Raw genomic sequence first — 16,987 nt, 5'->3', positions numbered from 1 at the left:
TGTATATACCAGTATTATATAATAATAAATATTTATGCAAAATTTTTAAAATACTTAGTCACGACCACAAGTCTTTTGATAATATTGTTGAACTATGAAAAATAGGCCTAATTGGTTCTAGTGTGTCGCGAAGGCGGTTCACTGGTGCAATGAAGGATCTAGCTTGATTTAAGCGGACAATAGTGGGTGTGACACTCGATTATATGAGGAATCACAACAAAGTTCAGTGCATATGCTATCATATCTCATTTTTTATTTATTTATGTACATGTATAAATTATAAGTTAGTTTGAATAGCTCGTCTCAGCTGGACTGCAAGCGGCGCTGGACAGTCTCCTTCCCACCGCGAGGACCTGCATTGGGACAGTCTTGGTGTCTAGGTAGGCAACTCCCTAGATTTTGAGACGCAGCCCTCGCTCGTATTCATTCAGTGAGGGTCCTCCCCTCAGGAATACGACAAAGGCTGCAAGTCTGCATCGAAACGAGGCATGGTCTAGCGTGAAGAGCTGCAGCCCATCCACCACATCCAGATCCAGCACAGCAGAGCACATGATTCTCTTCTCCTGTTCTTAAAACCATCATAGCATCCTCTAGAAGAGATGACAAGCCATTAGATGTGTGCTTTCATATCGACTGTGCTCATCGGATACACGCGCACAAGTAAGATGAATATTCTTATGAGATGCACCATGTCAGCACATTTAGCATTTATTAGTGCTTTAACATCGCTTTTAATTGATGAAACATAAGCACGACTTCTTTATTGTTCTTTACCTTTGGGCGTGTTTAAATAACTTCAACGTTATATATGAATTATTAAAATGTGTTATATGTATAAAACAACAATACATTCATGTTTATTATTTAAAACATGAATAGGCTATTACATTTTATATAATGTCTTTTTAATCTATAGCCTATATTATTTTTTTGTCAGTTGATAAGCGCACAGAAATGTAAATTTCCAGCTACTTATTTAATAACATAGATGTGCAATATTAATTTAAGTAATAGTATTAAGTCAAGTATAGGCACAAATGCATACCTCATCTATCCACATTTTCCCTCAGAGATATACTACAGCTCCAGGTGTTGACATGGAGCTGGAGCATTTCGACGAACGGGACAAAGCACAAAGATACAGCCGTGGGGGTTCACGTGCGAACGGCCTGCCGAGCCCCACGCACAGCGCCCACTGCAGCCTGTACCGAACCCGGACCTTACAGGCTCTGAGCTCCGAGAAGAAAGCCAAGAGGGTCCGGTTCTACCGCAATGGAGACCGGTACTTCAAGGGGATTGTGTACGCTATTTCCACCGAAAGATTCAGGTCTTTCGATGCTCTTCTCGCAGACCTCACCCGCTCCCTATCAGATAACATAAATCTGCCTCAGGGCGTCCGGACCATTTATGCCATTGACGGGTCGAGGATTACCAGCATGGACCAGCTGGTGGAAGGTGAGCCTGGGTGTCTAGATATGGAGGTTTAGGGACACCTCTATCTTTTGTTTCTTGTTCAACTAAACATACTGTACATGGTCAACTTTGCATTAGATCACACATGTCTAGGTTTGGATGGTACCTGTTCTCCACATTAGGACACCATGTTGGAAAATGCTGGTTTTGGAAACTGGTAGCTAGTCTAAAGTGGTCATTAGCTGGTTGAAACCAGCCATTAACTGTCCCAAAACCACTTTAAAATCTGACGACCAGCTTGTAGCTGGTTTAATGCTGGTACTAGATGGTCTACAAGATTGAACACGCTATTGAACATCTTAAATCACCAGCTACTGCCTTAACATGAGAATTTCCAGTAGAGCATTATCATTTTGATGATATCAAAAGCCATAAAGATTCAGCTAATTAATTAAAAGACAGTCTGTGTACTGTCTCAGAGACCCCAAATGTGATGTGTGTCATAATTAAATTAGTTATTTTGAAATTAACCTTTATTTTATTAAAATAATTTAATCAAAACTCATTAAAAGAACAGTTCATCAAAATAATAATAATAATAATTTTAAATTGCTGAAAATGCAAAATGTATATGAGTTTATCTTTTCTTCGGAAGTGCAGTGAATGGGTGCCGTCAGAAAGAGAGTCCAAACAGCTGATACAAACATCACAATAATCCACATGTAATCCACACAACTCCAGACCATCAGTTAACATCTTGCGAAGTGAAAAGCTGTGTGGTTTAAAAAAAAAAATCTCATTTAGACGTTTTAACTTTAAACCATCGCTTCTGGCCAAAATACAATTCCTTAATCCATAATTTCTTCAGTGAAAGTCCCTTGTTGTCCTCTCATATTAAAATTCACTTATATATATCCACTGATGAGAGCTGTAGAAAGCTTTATCTGTGCTCTTTTCTCTCCTGATTTAGATGAGCCAACTTTTTCACTGAAGAAAGCAATATTGTTGATAGAGGACTCATATTTTAGCTGTAAGCAATGGTTTGAAGTAAAAAATGTCTTAATGGTTATTTGTTTTTGTTTCACACACATACAGCTTTTCTCTACAATATGTAAACTGATGGACTGTAGTTATGCTGAGGATTACTAATCATATGTGGATTACTGTGATGCTTTTATCAGCTGTTTGAATTCTCATTCTGATGGCACCCATTCACTGCAAAGGATTCATTAGTTAGCAAGTGATGTAATGCTACATTTCTCCAAATATGTTTTCTTGGACTTATTGTTTGGCCTGAGTGTAAGTACATTTTCAGAAAATAAGCATGTGATAGCACATAGTAAGCACATAATATATTTAGTATGTACAGCCATCTAAGAATCTACTATGTGGAAAGTCATTGCATTAGTCATGTTTCATATCTGGGGTTTCTGACACCCCAAACAGAGCATGCAGTTTATAGTACTGAGCAAGGATCAAGCTTGCATTGTCTGTGAGCAGATATCAGAAAGCCCTGTGATTTAAACCAGTATCAATTTAAAAAAGCTCATTAATATTTAACAGATTCTGCATCTCTATACCACTCCCTTCCTCTAAGTGTTGACCAATAAATCAAACCCGAGAACTGAAATCATTATATCTAACTTTGTCCTTGAATCATGTGTTAAATGACTCTGATGTGCAAATCAGTGGTGCCTTTTTTATGTAAGACACCAATTCATTCTTTCATTCGTTCATTCGTTCATTCATTCATTCATTCATTCATTCATTCATTCATTCATTCATTCATTCATTCATTCATTCTCAGTGCTGCCAGGGGTAGAATGAATAGAAATGAGTGAGATGGAGATGATTTCAGTCTCTGCCGTGCACTTAACCTTGACCCTGTGTGACATTTCTGTCATTATGGACTATTATAAGTAGCTTTTATGTCCATTGACTGTCTTAAACTCACATGTGGGCAAATTTATGGATTTTCTTCTGTGTTCTCATATGATAATAAACATGGAAAGCAATTTTTAGAGTGCAAGATGTTCTCTGAAGTTGTAGGAAAGTCTTGTTAAATGAATAGTTCACCAAAAAAAAAAAAAAAAAAAAAAAAAAAAAATATATATATATATATATATATATATATATATTTATCTTCAACCCTTTATGTTCTTCCTAACCCATATGACTTTCCTTCTTCTAGGAAACTGGAAATGGGAATTAAACAGTGAAATTAGTTTTAATGAAATGTTTGAAACAGTAAACAAAACCAGACTGAATGATTCATTTATCGTAAATGAGCCATTCATACTTTTTTTGAACGTTTTATGAAAAACTATTAGTGAGAACCAATCAGTCAAATTCATGAATTGTTTTAATCAATCTACACAACCAGTTCAAAAAGATTTTTGCATCTGATTTGGATCTCACTGACTGGTTATTTCTCATATTATTTTGTATCACAGGGGAGAGTTATGTATGTGGATCAATTGAACCTTACAAGAATCTGGAATACACTAAGAATGTCAATCCCAACTGGTCAGTCAATGTCAGGACCGCAGCATCGGCACGATCGCCCACCTCTCTGGCCAGCGCCAAGCCTGGTTCTGTGGAAACCAAGGATAACAGGGATTTCATCCGACCCAAACTGGTAACCATAATCCGCAGTGGGGTAAAGCCTCGGAAAGCCGTGCGTGTCCTTCTCAACAAGAAGACAGCCCACTCGTTTGAGCAGGTTCTCACGGATATCACAGATGCCATCAAACTGGACTCTGGAGTGGTCAAGAGGCTTTATACAGTGGATGGTAAAATGGTAGGTACAGTGGGCGTTTCATGTAGATAAGTGAACTTTTGTGTTGTCGGCTGCAGTAATAATTATACTATTGTTTGTTTGAAAGTACTATTTGGATAGATCAGTGGATTCACTATATAAGCAGTCTTTATTTGTCATAAGCGCGTGGATCAGAGATGTTTGTGGTGCAGAAATAACACACTCAGTCTTAAATAAAGCAAAGCTAATTGCAAAGACCTTGTTGTCACTACAGCTGCGTGAACGTGGAGAAAATAATGAACAGTGCACAACTGGCTAAGGGCAGAAATATGCTAATACAGGAAAGGCGGGGCCTGAGAAGTATGACGTCATACTGCTCAGAAAATCAAAATGTTTTGATAATTGACACTGTTTTTTTGGGATTAAAAAAGGAATGGATTTGTAAGGTTGTTGAGTCCACACAAGACACATTTAGCCTATGCATGCAAACACCAAGTAAAAGTGAATTTTGCACCCAAGGTCCCCTTTAAGGCCACCCTATTGTCATGATTTCAGTATTTTGCTCTTTGCTCATCAAGTGTTACTGTTATCTTGCTGAGAAATTAATTTCCCTAGATGATTTGTGTTTGTGTTGCTTACATACCAGCAAAAGAGATTGATAGGGAGATAATGGTAAATACTGTGGTGAAGGAGATGGAGGAATGAGATCAGACAGGATGAGAGGGAGGCAGCCGTATGGCTGGAGACTTGGTCATGGTGACCTTTCTGTGTCTCCGCAGGAACAGACTGATGAAGTGACAAGCTGTCACCAGAGGGCCTTAAACTCACTGGCCTTCAGTGGCATTATATTTACACCCACCGTAGACCACAAACAGAGTGCTGTGCTCTATCTATCTATCTATATTAATGGTTCAGTGCATATAATTGTATAGGCCATTAGAAATCATTTACTAAAACAAACATAAGTCACAATTTAAGGTAGAACATTGTGCAAACAGATATTTATAGCTTGGAACATCCCCCAATTTCTCACATCCCAAGTATGCAGAGGGCCTCTCCCCTCTCCTTGAGTTCCCTCTTTTTGGTTTCCATGGCAATCTGGTTGCTGGAGGTGGTTGCTTAGGAACAGCCTCTGCAGCAGGAGGGGTGCAGTAGCGGTGATGTTCCAGGCCGGGCTTGGGATGATGGATGCTCAGGACTGCAATTAAACAGGCCTCTCACGTGAGGCTCCAGTATACATGGCTGTTTATTTTCTGCTCGAGAAACATTTACTGCACCCTTTAAAGCAATGCTGTAGCTGGGGATGATGTGCTGAGAAGATTGATTTCTGGATCGATGCATTGTGATCCTACATTTTTCAAAACTGCTTTATTAGGTTTGATATGAATACAGTCACCGCTCAACCTTTTTTAAACAGTCAAAATGTATGTTTATGAAAAGCTTATTAGTAGGGCTGTCAGTTGATTAATGTAATTTAATTTATTACATTTTATGATGATTAATTAAGCAAACTAACCCAATTATTTGAAAAAGCTTTCAAATAAAGATGACTCAAATATATTATTGTGGCAGATAAATAGACACAAATGGCTTTAGAAGTCAACATGTTTGTTTTATTTCTACATCATTCAGTAAATTCAATTTTAATGCAAATCATTTGATTTATAGTCAGTCAGCACTTTGAAAAGTGCCTTTAGATATTTCTTGCAGCGGAAATTCAGAAGATCGGACCATCTAGGAACAGTTACTGTGGAATCTCTTAGCAAGATGGACATTTTGCCTTCAATTTTGCTCTTAGAAATGATACATGAAATTGCTTCCTGGCCTAACCCTCTCTATTCTATTCTATTCTATTCTATTCTATTCTATTCTATTCTATTCTATTCTTTTACATTACATTACATTACATTAGTCATGTCTAAGTATTTATTTGCCTGGCAAATAGTTCTGATAAGCATGATAATGTTCAGTCAGGTGGTCATTAATCAAAGCTTATCGTCTGGGTCCTAATCATACTCCCTGCTGGGGTTTTATTTTGTAGTAGTGAACGACTGACTGTACATTATCCCTCATATAGCAGACTTACTTTAATACTAATCTGCCAGCAATAAAGAAAAATAAGTTTCTTTCGTATTTGCACAGTGGAGTGATCTCTAGTTATAATCATAATCCACCATTTTTTGAAGTCTTTTGTGGTGGTGTTACTGGCTTCTTCATATAAGCTTATTCTTATCATGTGAGCCAGCCTGAGGATACATTTCCCCTCTAATTCCTACGGGTGGCATGTGTCTCCTGTTGTCTGTGCCATACATATTAGCTTAAAGGCTAAGAGAGCTCTTTCATTCACATATTAGCTTCCACACTGATGTGATTTCAACAGGCGGTCTTGCTCATAAGGGCTGAGCAGCGGCTGTGCGGGATGGGAGGAATGCTTCATCTGTGATCTTCTTTCTGCTTGTGTCAGTTTCAGCTTAAGGGTCTTTGATTCTGGAGGAGTAAGGCATTTACCCACAGGATGTCCTGCTTGTAAAGAGCACTAGGGCTACATACAGTAATTGCCCTCGCTTGAGGTGTAGCATTTCTCAACTCAGCCTAGGACCCTATGAAATATATATTTTTTCATTTCCATTTTATTTTCCCTCCATTTTTTTTTTTTTTTTTTCCTGTTTTTGGTATTTTTGGATACTGTTCGTTTTTGGTCATATTTAATTTTAGTAACCAAAAAGCATGTCTAATTAATTGAAAACATGAAACTATATATCATTTAACAACAATTTATTGAAATGTTGTCTCTCTGAAATATATAAACATTTTCAGAAATCCTGTTTTATTTTCCCCAATTTCTGTTTTTTCTATTTAAATGTTTCTGGATTCCATTGCATGGGTGAAAAAAATAAATTTAAATATAATATGTATATATAATAAAAAAACATTGTAAAAATGTAAGGCAATTAAGGCATAAACATTATTAATTTAATTATCTTTTAAAATGTAATCAAATAAATGTATTACAGTTCCTTTTATTTTCAGCAAAGTGCTGCACAACTGTTAAAAATTTAAACCATCCAAAATTAATCAAATTACATGACATTCTGTTACGGTAAATTTTATTTTTATGACTGGATTCCACGTTTTCCATTTTTATGACCGTATTCTGATTCCGCATCTTTGAAATCATAGGACCCTATTAGCAAATGTGTTAGACTTAAAGCCTTTGGTGTTTGGTTTTAGGTCATTTATTTGCACTTCTTGGTGTTTTTAAATCAGATGTTTCATTAATTTTTTTTTCTGAAATAATTCATCCAAATAATCTAAAATCCAAGAACTGATAATATAATCAAATATGAAAATAGTTGCACCATCTACCAGCTATGGGTGCTGCTGAACCTGACCAGCCTAACACCGACCCGTTGAATGATATATGCAGACCTGGTCAGGGCTGTGTGTCCCACAAGCTTCGTAAGCTTAAGTTCATCATAAACCCACTTAAACTAATGGAGCTACGATCAACTTAAGCTTATGATGCTTTTGGGAAACGCAGCCCAGGTCTGTAAAGCCGTGTCAATGTACAGTGCAATCCGTCCTGACACTTCACTGGCTCCAGTGTAAAGTCATGCAGTGGCATGTGGGTGTGTGTGAGTAACACTGCAATATGCTGACTTGCATTTATGGAGCGAGTCATTACTCATTATCTGCCACTGCTAGGCTTATGTAATTCACCTTAATAGGCAGTTAAATTTCTTCAGGAAAGGTCACCTTTTGAAGGGGCATGTCAGGATGATTCTAAGGGAAATGTGTTTTGATCAATGGTACTAAAATAACTGCTGTAAGGAAGTACTACAAGTGTCAGCTGCAGGACTGCAAACTTTCTGAAGAGATTTCTCATCTTCTGAAAAGACAATAATACGGAAGCAGTTCAAGGTTAACTCTATGGTACATCTCCATCTCATAAACCTGTCAATAATAAATGATAATTCTCCAGAATGCTTTTACCCAACACAGGGAGTATTTTGATGGTGTAGGTATCATGCATCAGTTGCTTATGGTCTTTTGTCAATGCAATTGCGCCCCACTGCGTCACTTATTGATATTAAACAGTAAAATTCATCAATCTAGTGTCATGTCAGACATTTCCTTTTTTTTTTTTTTTTAAGTATTTATTAAAAATAATGCTTATTAATAATTTATAGCTTTAACAGTCCGTGTCTTAAAGATTCCCCACCACAGTCTTGCCCATGTGTTTCTAACCTGTGTTTAAGAGGTCCTGAGTGGCATCGGTAAGCCCAGGCTGGCAGCATTTGCCCAGTGAAAGCTTCTGAGTATTAACAGTGGGAGTCTGTCCAGATCGATGTTCTGTGGGTTATTGCTGGGACATGTGGCGGCCTGCGCTGCTGCTGCTGAGAGGAAATCAATACTCTCCCAGCCGCACCATATATTACCATGTTTGGCTTGCCTTTCCTGCACTACTGAATATGTAGATCTGGTTCAGATCTATGACAGGGAAATTACCCATATTGTACTAGCTCATTTTAGGAAAACCCAAATGTTATTTCGCTTTGTGGCAGATGATAATGCACAGATGTCTGCTGTAGAAGCATCTGTTTTTTTCTTTTACTGTAATTGCTCGTTCTGTAAGTCTCATCGGGTGGCGGGTTGAATTATAGTAGCACATACAGTATTGTAGATGAAGGGGAGACTTTAAAAGGGTCATGATTGAGAAATCAAAATTCCCTTGATCTTTTGACATATGTGTGGTCATTTTACTATAAAAACATCCTGTAAGTTTCACAACTCAAAACTTTCTCAGTGGTCTACAAACGGCTTACTATAGGGCCTTTTGCACCGCCGAAACCTTTTCATAGTACCAGAACTAATTGTTGAACTACCTAGTTTTGGGTGTTTTCACATCGCCGGAACTAGGTGCGATTTTAGTACTGGACTGCCTTTTAAAGAGCCAAATTAGCAAATTAGTACACATTGATTGGCCAGACGCGTTCGAAAACGCCCTCACCCGCCATGATTTTGTAAACATTGTGTCAATTTATTTTGCAAGTATGGAGAACAGCGATAAATGTACGGACGCTGAAGTGCATGCACTTGTTGCAAATGTAGCACTGCCAGTTGTCGTTGAAGATTCTTAGTCCTCCTTTCCGTTCTTTTAGTCGCTTTACGTAAATGTCGACATTCCGTGTCCATTATTGTGAAACCCGCGAGACACAACAAAAACGCAGCTCCTATCACAGCATCCTCCAACCTCCTGTTGTTAACGTTGTTGAAAGTCGCTCACAAATGACATCGCTGTTGACTGGCTTATGTCACGTCTTAGTACACACTGTCGGTGCGAATGCAACACTTTTAAAGGTACTGGGAAGTAGTTCGTGCAAAATCTTCCCAGTACTTTAGTACTGTAGATTTAGTTCTGGAACTAAAGAGGTGCGAAAGGCCCTATTGAAGCCAGTCTGCCAAAAAATGTTAGCTTGTGGAATGTAGCACTTTATGACATTATAGTGTGGCTAAACCACACCCACCGATTTGCATATGTAGTGTAAATTATGAGAGAGGCAAACACAGGTCTACACAGAAAACAAATGATAAAGATAACTCTATACTGCTTTTTAGTTTGCCCAAGGTCACTATGGACAGGTGAATGGAAAAGAACTATGTAAATGTTCTTCAGAATCCTCCTTTTGTTCTTTAGTAAATAGTGGCTGCATTTTTATTTTGGGTGAGTTTGTTTAAGGCTGTGTTGGAAGCATCCTTCAATACAGAAATTATGGTTGTTTAAACCGTATTCAATAAAAGTAACCAGATTAATTTAAACATACTTTCAACCAAAACAAAAAGAAATGCAGTTTCCTTATATGATAATATCATAATAGTAGATTAAATTTCACTTAATCCGAATTTCCTCTCAGCATCTAGCCGGTGCACTTTGTCAACCTGGCCTGGATTTCCCTCACGCTTCCAGCGACAGATCCGCTGCTATGCCACCCCTACTCAACCTCAGAACCCAGACAGACTATTTCTAGCAAATATGCTAATGTATTTCCTGAGAGAAATCCCTGCTGGTGAAATGGGAGACAACCCCCACACAGGTGATCTAAAACTGTGATAGCATATGTCTCGTGTAATGAAAATTTTGGACGGCACAGTGTGAAAGACTATAAATTATCCAATACATCAAGGCCTAGTTTGTGCTATCATTACCATTATTCATGTTTTGAGATGTAGAGAATCACACATACATAATATTTGCAGTACTGGATAATAACTGATTATATGTTATCTGGATTACGTAATCAGATTCCAAAAATTAAATACTTGTGTTTAGATTGTATTACATTTTAAAATGCTCATAATCAGACTGCAGTTACATTATACTGAATATATTATGACAGCAAATTTATTATCCTTTAAAATGTCTGGTAACACTTTATAATAACTGCATGCTATTAATCATTAGTTAAGCATTAGGAAACAGTTAATTCATCATTTATAAAGCATTAATAGACATTTATAAGCAGTTTATAAATACAGATATAAATGCTTTATACCTGATTTAAGAGCATATCTATAATGTATTTAATACTTTTTTTTATGACTTTATTAATGATCAATTTATCATTTCTAAATTAAGTATAGCATTATTTACACACCAGTTATTAAGGAGTTGTCAGTGGTTCATAAGATCACTTAGAAATTGTAAGTAAATGATTAATAAACTATTTAAATGTGCATTCATACATCTTTTTATTCAGACATATAGTAATAGTTACTTATAGTGTTAATAAATGGTTTATTAACATGTATTTCTACTGTAATTCAGGGTTAATTCAGGGAGTTATAAAACATATGTAGTTGTTAGTTAACTATTTTTGTGAGCTCATCTAAAGTGAGGACTATTTATGCCTTGTAAAGCTTTTACAAATGAGATTTAAAGGCTGTTAATATTTCTATGTTCTGTATGACTGTGTTGTGTTTGTTTCCGTTTTTTGTTTAGAAGATAACTGAGCCTTTAAATATCCTTTATAAATGCTTTACAAGGCATAACTAGTCCTCACTTTAGATGAGCTCACATAAATAGTTAACTGACCACTACTAAATGCTTTATAACTACCTGAATTTACTACATTTCTTGTGATCTTATGAATCACTGGCAACTCCTAAATAACTGGTTTGTAAATAATGCTATACTTCATTGAGAAATTATCAATTGATCATGAATAAAGTATGAAAATACAATTATTAAACACATTATAGATATGCTTTTAAATCAAGAATAAATAATTTATATCTGTATTTATAAACTGCTTATTACTGTCTATTAATGCTTTATAAATTATGAATTATCCGTTTACTAATGCTTAATTAATTATTAATAGTGTGCAGTTATTATAAAGTGTTACCAAATGTCCTCCCTCTGCAGATCCTTCTCGTGTTGTTGATTACAAAGAATGGAGTATATTTTTTAAAAGTAATCAAACAACAGTGAGATTATATTACCTAAAATGTTTAATGTAATGGATTACTTTACTAACTAAAATTTTTGCCATGTAATTTGTATTCAGTAATGAAATTGAATTAAATAAATATATATTTTTTGTATGTATTTCTGTACATTATTATTGATTAATATGAATGAGTTTGTGGTGTTAAGCAACAGAACAAGCTCCCCTTTAACAGAATCCTTGAAAATTGAGTGAATTATTCATGTGCATCAGTTCGTAACACTCAAATAGCCTTATGAAATAAAATAAAACATGAGAAGGGAGCTGATCTGGATTTTGTGATCTATCCATGAATGCTTGCAAGTAGGGTTTGCCAAATTACACGCTCTGCTTCATAATTTGGTGAAAAGAAAAAGCTTTATTTTGTCAAAGATCCTATCCCAAACTCATAAAGGCTTTGTGTGCTCTGCATTACTGCATTACGGATCTGTAGATAAGTGTCAGTAATGGCTTTACAGATGAACCGCATCCTAGTAATGCATTGAGAGGAAACCCCAGTAAAAAGCTTCCTGTCAGACGGGACATAAACCTGCAGGAGGTGCTCATTAACTTCAGCATGCAGCTGTTAATAACAATTATGGAACCTCAGAGAAGGTCATATCTCTGTATCGCCCTGATTTATTGATGATAAATCCTCATAAATGATGCTTACAGTAATGGATATCTGAGTATTTGGGGAAGTCGTGGCCTAGTGGTTAGAGAGTTTGACTCCTAACCTTAAGGTTGTGGGTTCGAATCTCGGGCTGGCAATACCACGACTTAGGTGCACCATACTTGGCTGAATGTCATGTCACTTTTTAATATTCCTGACCAGTTATTTCATTCTAACCACAGATACTGTATATGGAATAGCTACTTGCTGCTGTCTGCTAACTAATAGCACATAAAGTCAACAACGTTAACTGAGGTAAAAAACAAACAAACGCTTTGCTATATTTTAAGAGGTTTAAGAAGTAATGGAGTACATCATATCCTGGCATCGTTTCACTTCAATCCAATTTTCTTTACATGTACAGCCAGTTTTAGTCACTACTTCAGATGGCGGATATGGATTAAAAACATAATTCAGCAGATTTGAGTGTGTTTTCATGTTTTATGGCTCATGTCTGGTACAAATTGTTCCTGCCAAGAGACTGACTTAAAGCCACGAGATTTAGACTTTGCAATCAAAGCAAAATTACTAGTTTTCCAGACCGTCTTAGGTTTTCTTGTGATTTTCAATCTGTTTATCTGGATAATTTGATGTCATATTGGGTAAATGATGTCGGTGTGAATATTACCGGTGAACATGACTGGTCTTTATTTTTTGAGCTACATGTGAGTGTCATCTTCATCAGGATTTTTAATGTTTATCTGTGTATACTGTCCCAGATGAAAATAACATTTTCATATTATTATAATATTTTGGTGCTGAGATATAACAGGTGAGTCCCGAGGCTTCAAGAGCAGAAAGATGGTGAAAATGTTAATGTCTTGGGCAGAAGAAGAATAAATATTGCTTGTAAGAATTAGTTCTATAGTCTTTGTCGGTGGCAGCTGCAAAATGAAGTGTCTGTGCCATCTTGTGGTGATCAGGAGAAATTAAGTTTTTGCCTTGTTAGGTTCAAGGTTTTTTTTTGTAAATGTATTTAAATATTTAAACCAAGTATCACTGCTGTAGACATTGTGGCACTGACTGTAGTAAACAGGTTAGTTTTTTTTTTAAACACATAAAGTTTTTGATTTGAAACTTGTATGATTTAAAGAAAGCAAATGGAATGTTAATCAAGGTAATAAAAAATAATCATGTCTGTAAACCTTTGCATCTTTCCACACAGTCAGTTTTAAAAAAAATATCTCGCAAAACATGGTTGCTTCAGTTTATGGCTTGGAAAAAGCAATAAACTGGATATGTTATTATTATTATTTTATTTTTTATTTTATATGTCAGTACCTATTAGTTCTAACTCTACTTCTTTTTATTCTTGAGAGTTTGGATGCTTTGCAGTAGTTGGTCTTGTGGCACAAGATGAAATTTTGTGAACAACCCGACAGACAAAACTTGTGATCAGATTGCCAGATTTAGCAGATTCCCAGTTTGCCACTTTTTTCTAATGCTCTAATGGCGCAATAAATGAATAAAAAACAAGAACAAAACAGAAAATGTATCTTATTAAAAACTCCCTCTGGCTTAACTTGGATAATTACCATTGAAGTAATCAACCATTTATACATAACGAATTGTTGAATTTCATTAGATTTGTCCTCTGTCTGTCATTGTCAAAATAATCTTTGATTTCATGTGCAATGATGTTTCATTGATTCTAAGAATTAATTTGCATTTAATGTTAAGTATAGTTTATCACCTCATTATATTCCTTAGCTAGTTTCATTCCACAGAAACATATTTTATATATTATAAAATATTTTATTTTAAAATTATACAGACTTTTGACGCTTTCATCAGTGATAGCATTTATACTACTGTAATATCACTGGATATTGGAACGTGCACTTTTTTGCATTCTGCATTAGAGCATTAGGTCATTTTTTGCCACCTGACTGAATCATCTTACTCTGATCTTGGTGATGATGTCATTGTTGCTACAGCAACATGTTCTCATTCATATGTGTAAATGATACTTTAAAGTGAGATGCTAAACTGCCTTCTCATTCATGCAGCTGTATGAATCAGTGATCACTGTCCTTTAGAATGAGCATGTTAAACACAGTTTGAGATGCTGATTTTATTGACATCTGAGCCTTGAATTATTGCCTTCAGATGAATGGATTATTTTATTCAGCCTATTTCAGCCTAATGTATTTATTTAGCCTACTATCTTTACAATGAAAATGCATCCATGTACAAGCTGCAGATATATTTTTTCAATAATATTGGAAATTGGTGAAATTTAATATATTCATCTGTATTAGGACCTCATAAAGTTGTGTATACATTTACAATATAAATATAATAGTTTGGGGTCTGTAAGGTAATAGTTGATGCTTTTACTCAACAAGGACACATTAAATTGATAAAAAATAAAGGCATTTATAATGTTACAATAAATGTCAAATACAATAAATGTCAAATAAATGCTGCACTTTTTAATTCATTTTATTCATTGACAAAAACTTTTATTTTGGATGCGATTAATCGTGATTAAACATTTGACAGCACTAACTGAAATGTATTAAAATAGAAAACAGTTCTTTTAAAATTATAATAATATTTCACAATATTTATGTTAGGGGTTGACAGATGTGTGATTTTCAAGGCCGATGCTGATTTGATTATTACAGATCAAGTAGACTGATAACCAATATTTTAACCAATATGTGTGGTTTAAAAAAGTAAATTAATGTCAAAATTAAGAATAACAATACATGTCATAAATTGTCTTATATATATTTATCAGCAAATCTATTTTGTTAATGACAGATACCGATAACCATAACAATTCTTAATATCGGCACCGATAGTCGTTCAACCCCTAATTCCTCTATTTACTCTATGTTTGATCAAATAAATGTAGCAAAGTAAGCATAGGAGACTTAAAACAAAACATTTAAAATTTAACCAACTTTTCACTTTTGAACAGAAGTCTATTTTCAAATGTAATGATGTTAAGGTAAATAATAAGTCTACCTCTGCTGATTCTGCAGGTGACATGCCTTCAGGACTTCTTTGGCGAAGATGATATATTTATTGCCTGCGGCCCAGAGAAGTTCCGCTATCAGGATGACTTCCTGTTGGATGAGAGTGGTAAGATAATGTTTCCATCCCTTTTTAAAGTTTACTTTTTGTAAAGTTTTTGTAAACTCTGTAATTGTCAATTTAAATCAAATTATATTAGGTTGCAATAACTATTAAAAGTTAGTCCTTCACATTCTGTTTTAGTAATTAATAATTCGATTTATAGATTTAAATAAGCTGTCCTGCAAATAAACATCTTGTCTAATATTGTATTATTTGAGAGTTGGGATTTTAATTTTGATAATAAGCTCTTCACCGTGTGTGTTTTTTAATTATTTTTTAATTTTAATAATGCTGTCAGTGGCAGTGTTGTCATTTGCATCTATTTTAAAGCATTAGTGACATTATCAGCAAATGTTTTCCATTTTTAAAATGCTGCTTTTTGTAAACAACATAACATATTAAGGTAAAATGTTTATTTAGCAGTACTATTATTGAATGACATTTGTAACTAATATTATCACATTAGTTGGTTACTATCCAATTGTTTTAAACTAAACTAATTGCTGTTGACATTTAAAATGCAGAATCATGCAACAGACTATGAGCTATTTTAAAATCCTATTTATAGATATATTGATTCTGTGCATGTGGTCCGAGAGCAAACCAGCCGGTCAGATCTCCTCTGATCAGACCTCCAGTATGTCAGACTGACATGTTTGGGTCAGACTGAGGTTGCGGTAGATTGATCGGTGGTGACATCAGGTCGTCCACACAGATGAGACGTTCTTCTGTGTGTTTTATGGAGACAGGAGGCTCATAGGGTAGAGCTGGATGGGGGGAAGATGTGCTGAGGCCTCTGAAGTAAAAGCAGACTGAATTCAGATTTGTTTGTCTTTTGCTGCTTTCTCAGAATGCAGAGTGGTGAAGTCGCAGTCCTATGGCCGTATTTCTTCAATGCAGGGCCGCTGCTCTCCCCGTAGTGGTGGACCGTCAAGAAGGAGCAAGTCCCCTGGTTCCAGTAGCTCAGGTTTGGGTCTTTACAGCAGACTGATGATTAATTTAATCATGCTTATAAAAGCATTCCTGTAGCTGTAAACTCTGAGTTGGGTATAATATGCTGACACTGCTAAACTGGGTACTTGTTAGTTGATTCATTGCAGTCGCAAATTCAAAGTTGTACATTTTGAACCATGGATGAGTGTGGAGTGTTGCAGTTTGTAGCCTTAATTACCTTCATATCTCTTTGATTCTCAGAAGATGTGTTTGAGGAGTAATGTCCCATGATTTAGCTGACACCCGTTACACATTCTCAATCTCTCCATCTCTAATGAGCTCCTCTGGCAATTAACAGATTAATTTAATGAGATGTTTCAGTGTTCAAGCCACTGTGATGCCTGTGTTTGGTGTTGATGGAGTGTAATTGTCTGCTTAGCTGGAACTTTCAGCAGAATTCTGTTAATGACAAAACTAACTTTTACATCAGTGGATGATGAGATGAATGGATTAAGATAATGTATATTTAGATTATTGAACCATTTTTTGCTTACCAAGGAATGAATAGTTTCATTTGCTACCTTCAAGCAAATACCTTCAACTCTAAAATCACTATCAGCCAAACCATTTTTAGAA

At 35.6% G+C, this 16,987-nt stretch overlaps 1 protein-coding gene across 1 annotated transcript in view; it reads left to right on the top strand.

Annotated features, from left to right (window-relative positions):
• Positions 1 to 219: 219 nt before the first annotated feature.
• LOC113114784 (serine/threonine-protein kinase DCLK1) overlaps positions 220 to 16,987 on the top strand; it is a 30,436-nt gene continuing 13,668 nt past the window's right edge. Inside the window, exons 1-5 of the mRNA XM_026281796.1 lie at positions 220 to 660; positions 1,071 to 1,455; positions 3,867 to 4,213; positions 15,325 to 15,424; positions 16,269 to 16,385. Coding sequence (XP_026137581.1) covers positions 1,098 to 1,455; positions 3,867 to 4,213; positions 15,325 to 15,424; positions 16,269 to 16,385 — 922 coding nt within the window. The 5' untranslated portion in view covers positions 220 to 660; positions 1,071 to 1,097. The remainder of the gene's footprint in view (positions 661 to 1,070; positions 1,456 to 3,866; positions 4,214 to 15,324; positions 15,425 to 16,268; positions 16,386 to 16,987) is intronic.

The sequence above is a fragment of the Carassius auratus genome, chromosome 15 (assembly GCF_003368295.1).
Source record: "Carassius auratus strain Wakin chromosome 15, ASM336829v1, whole genome shotgun sequence".
Lineage (NCBI taxonomy): Eukaryota > Metazoa > Chordata > Actinopteri > Cypriniformes > Cyprinidae > Carassius > Carassius auratus.
This window is presented reverse-complemented; position numbering and strand designations above follow the sequence as displayed.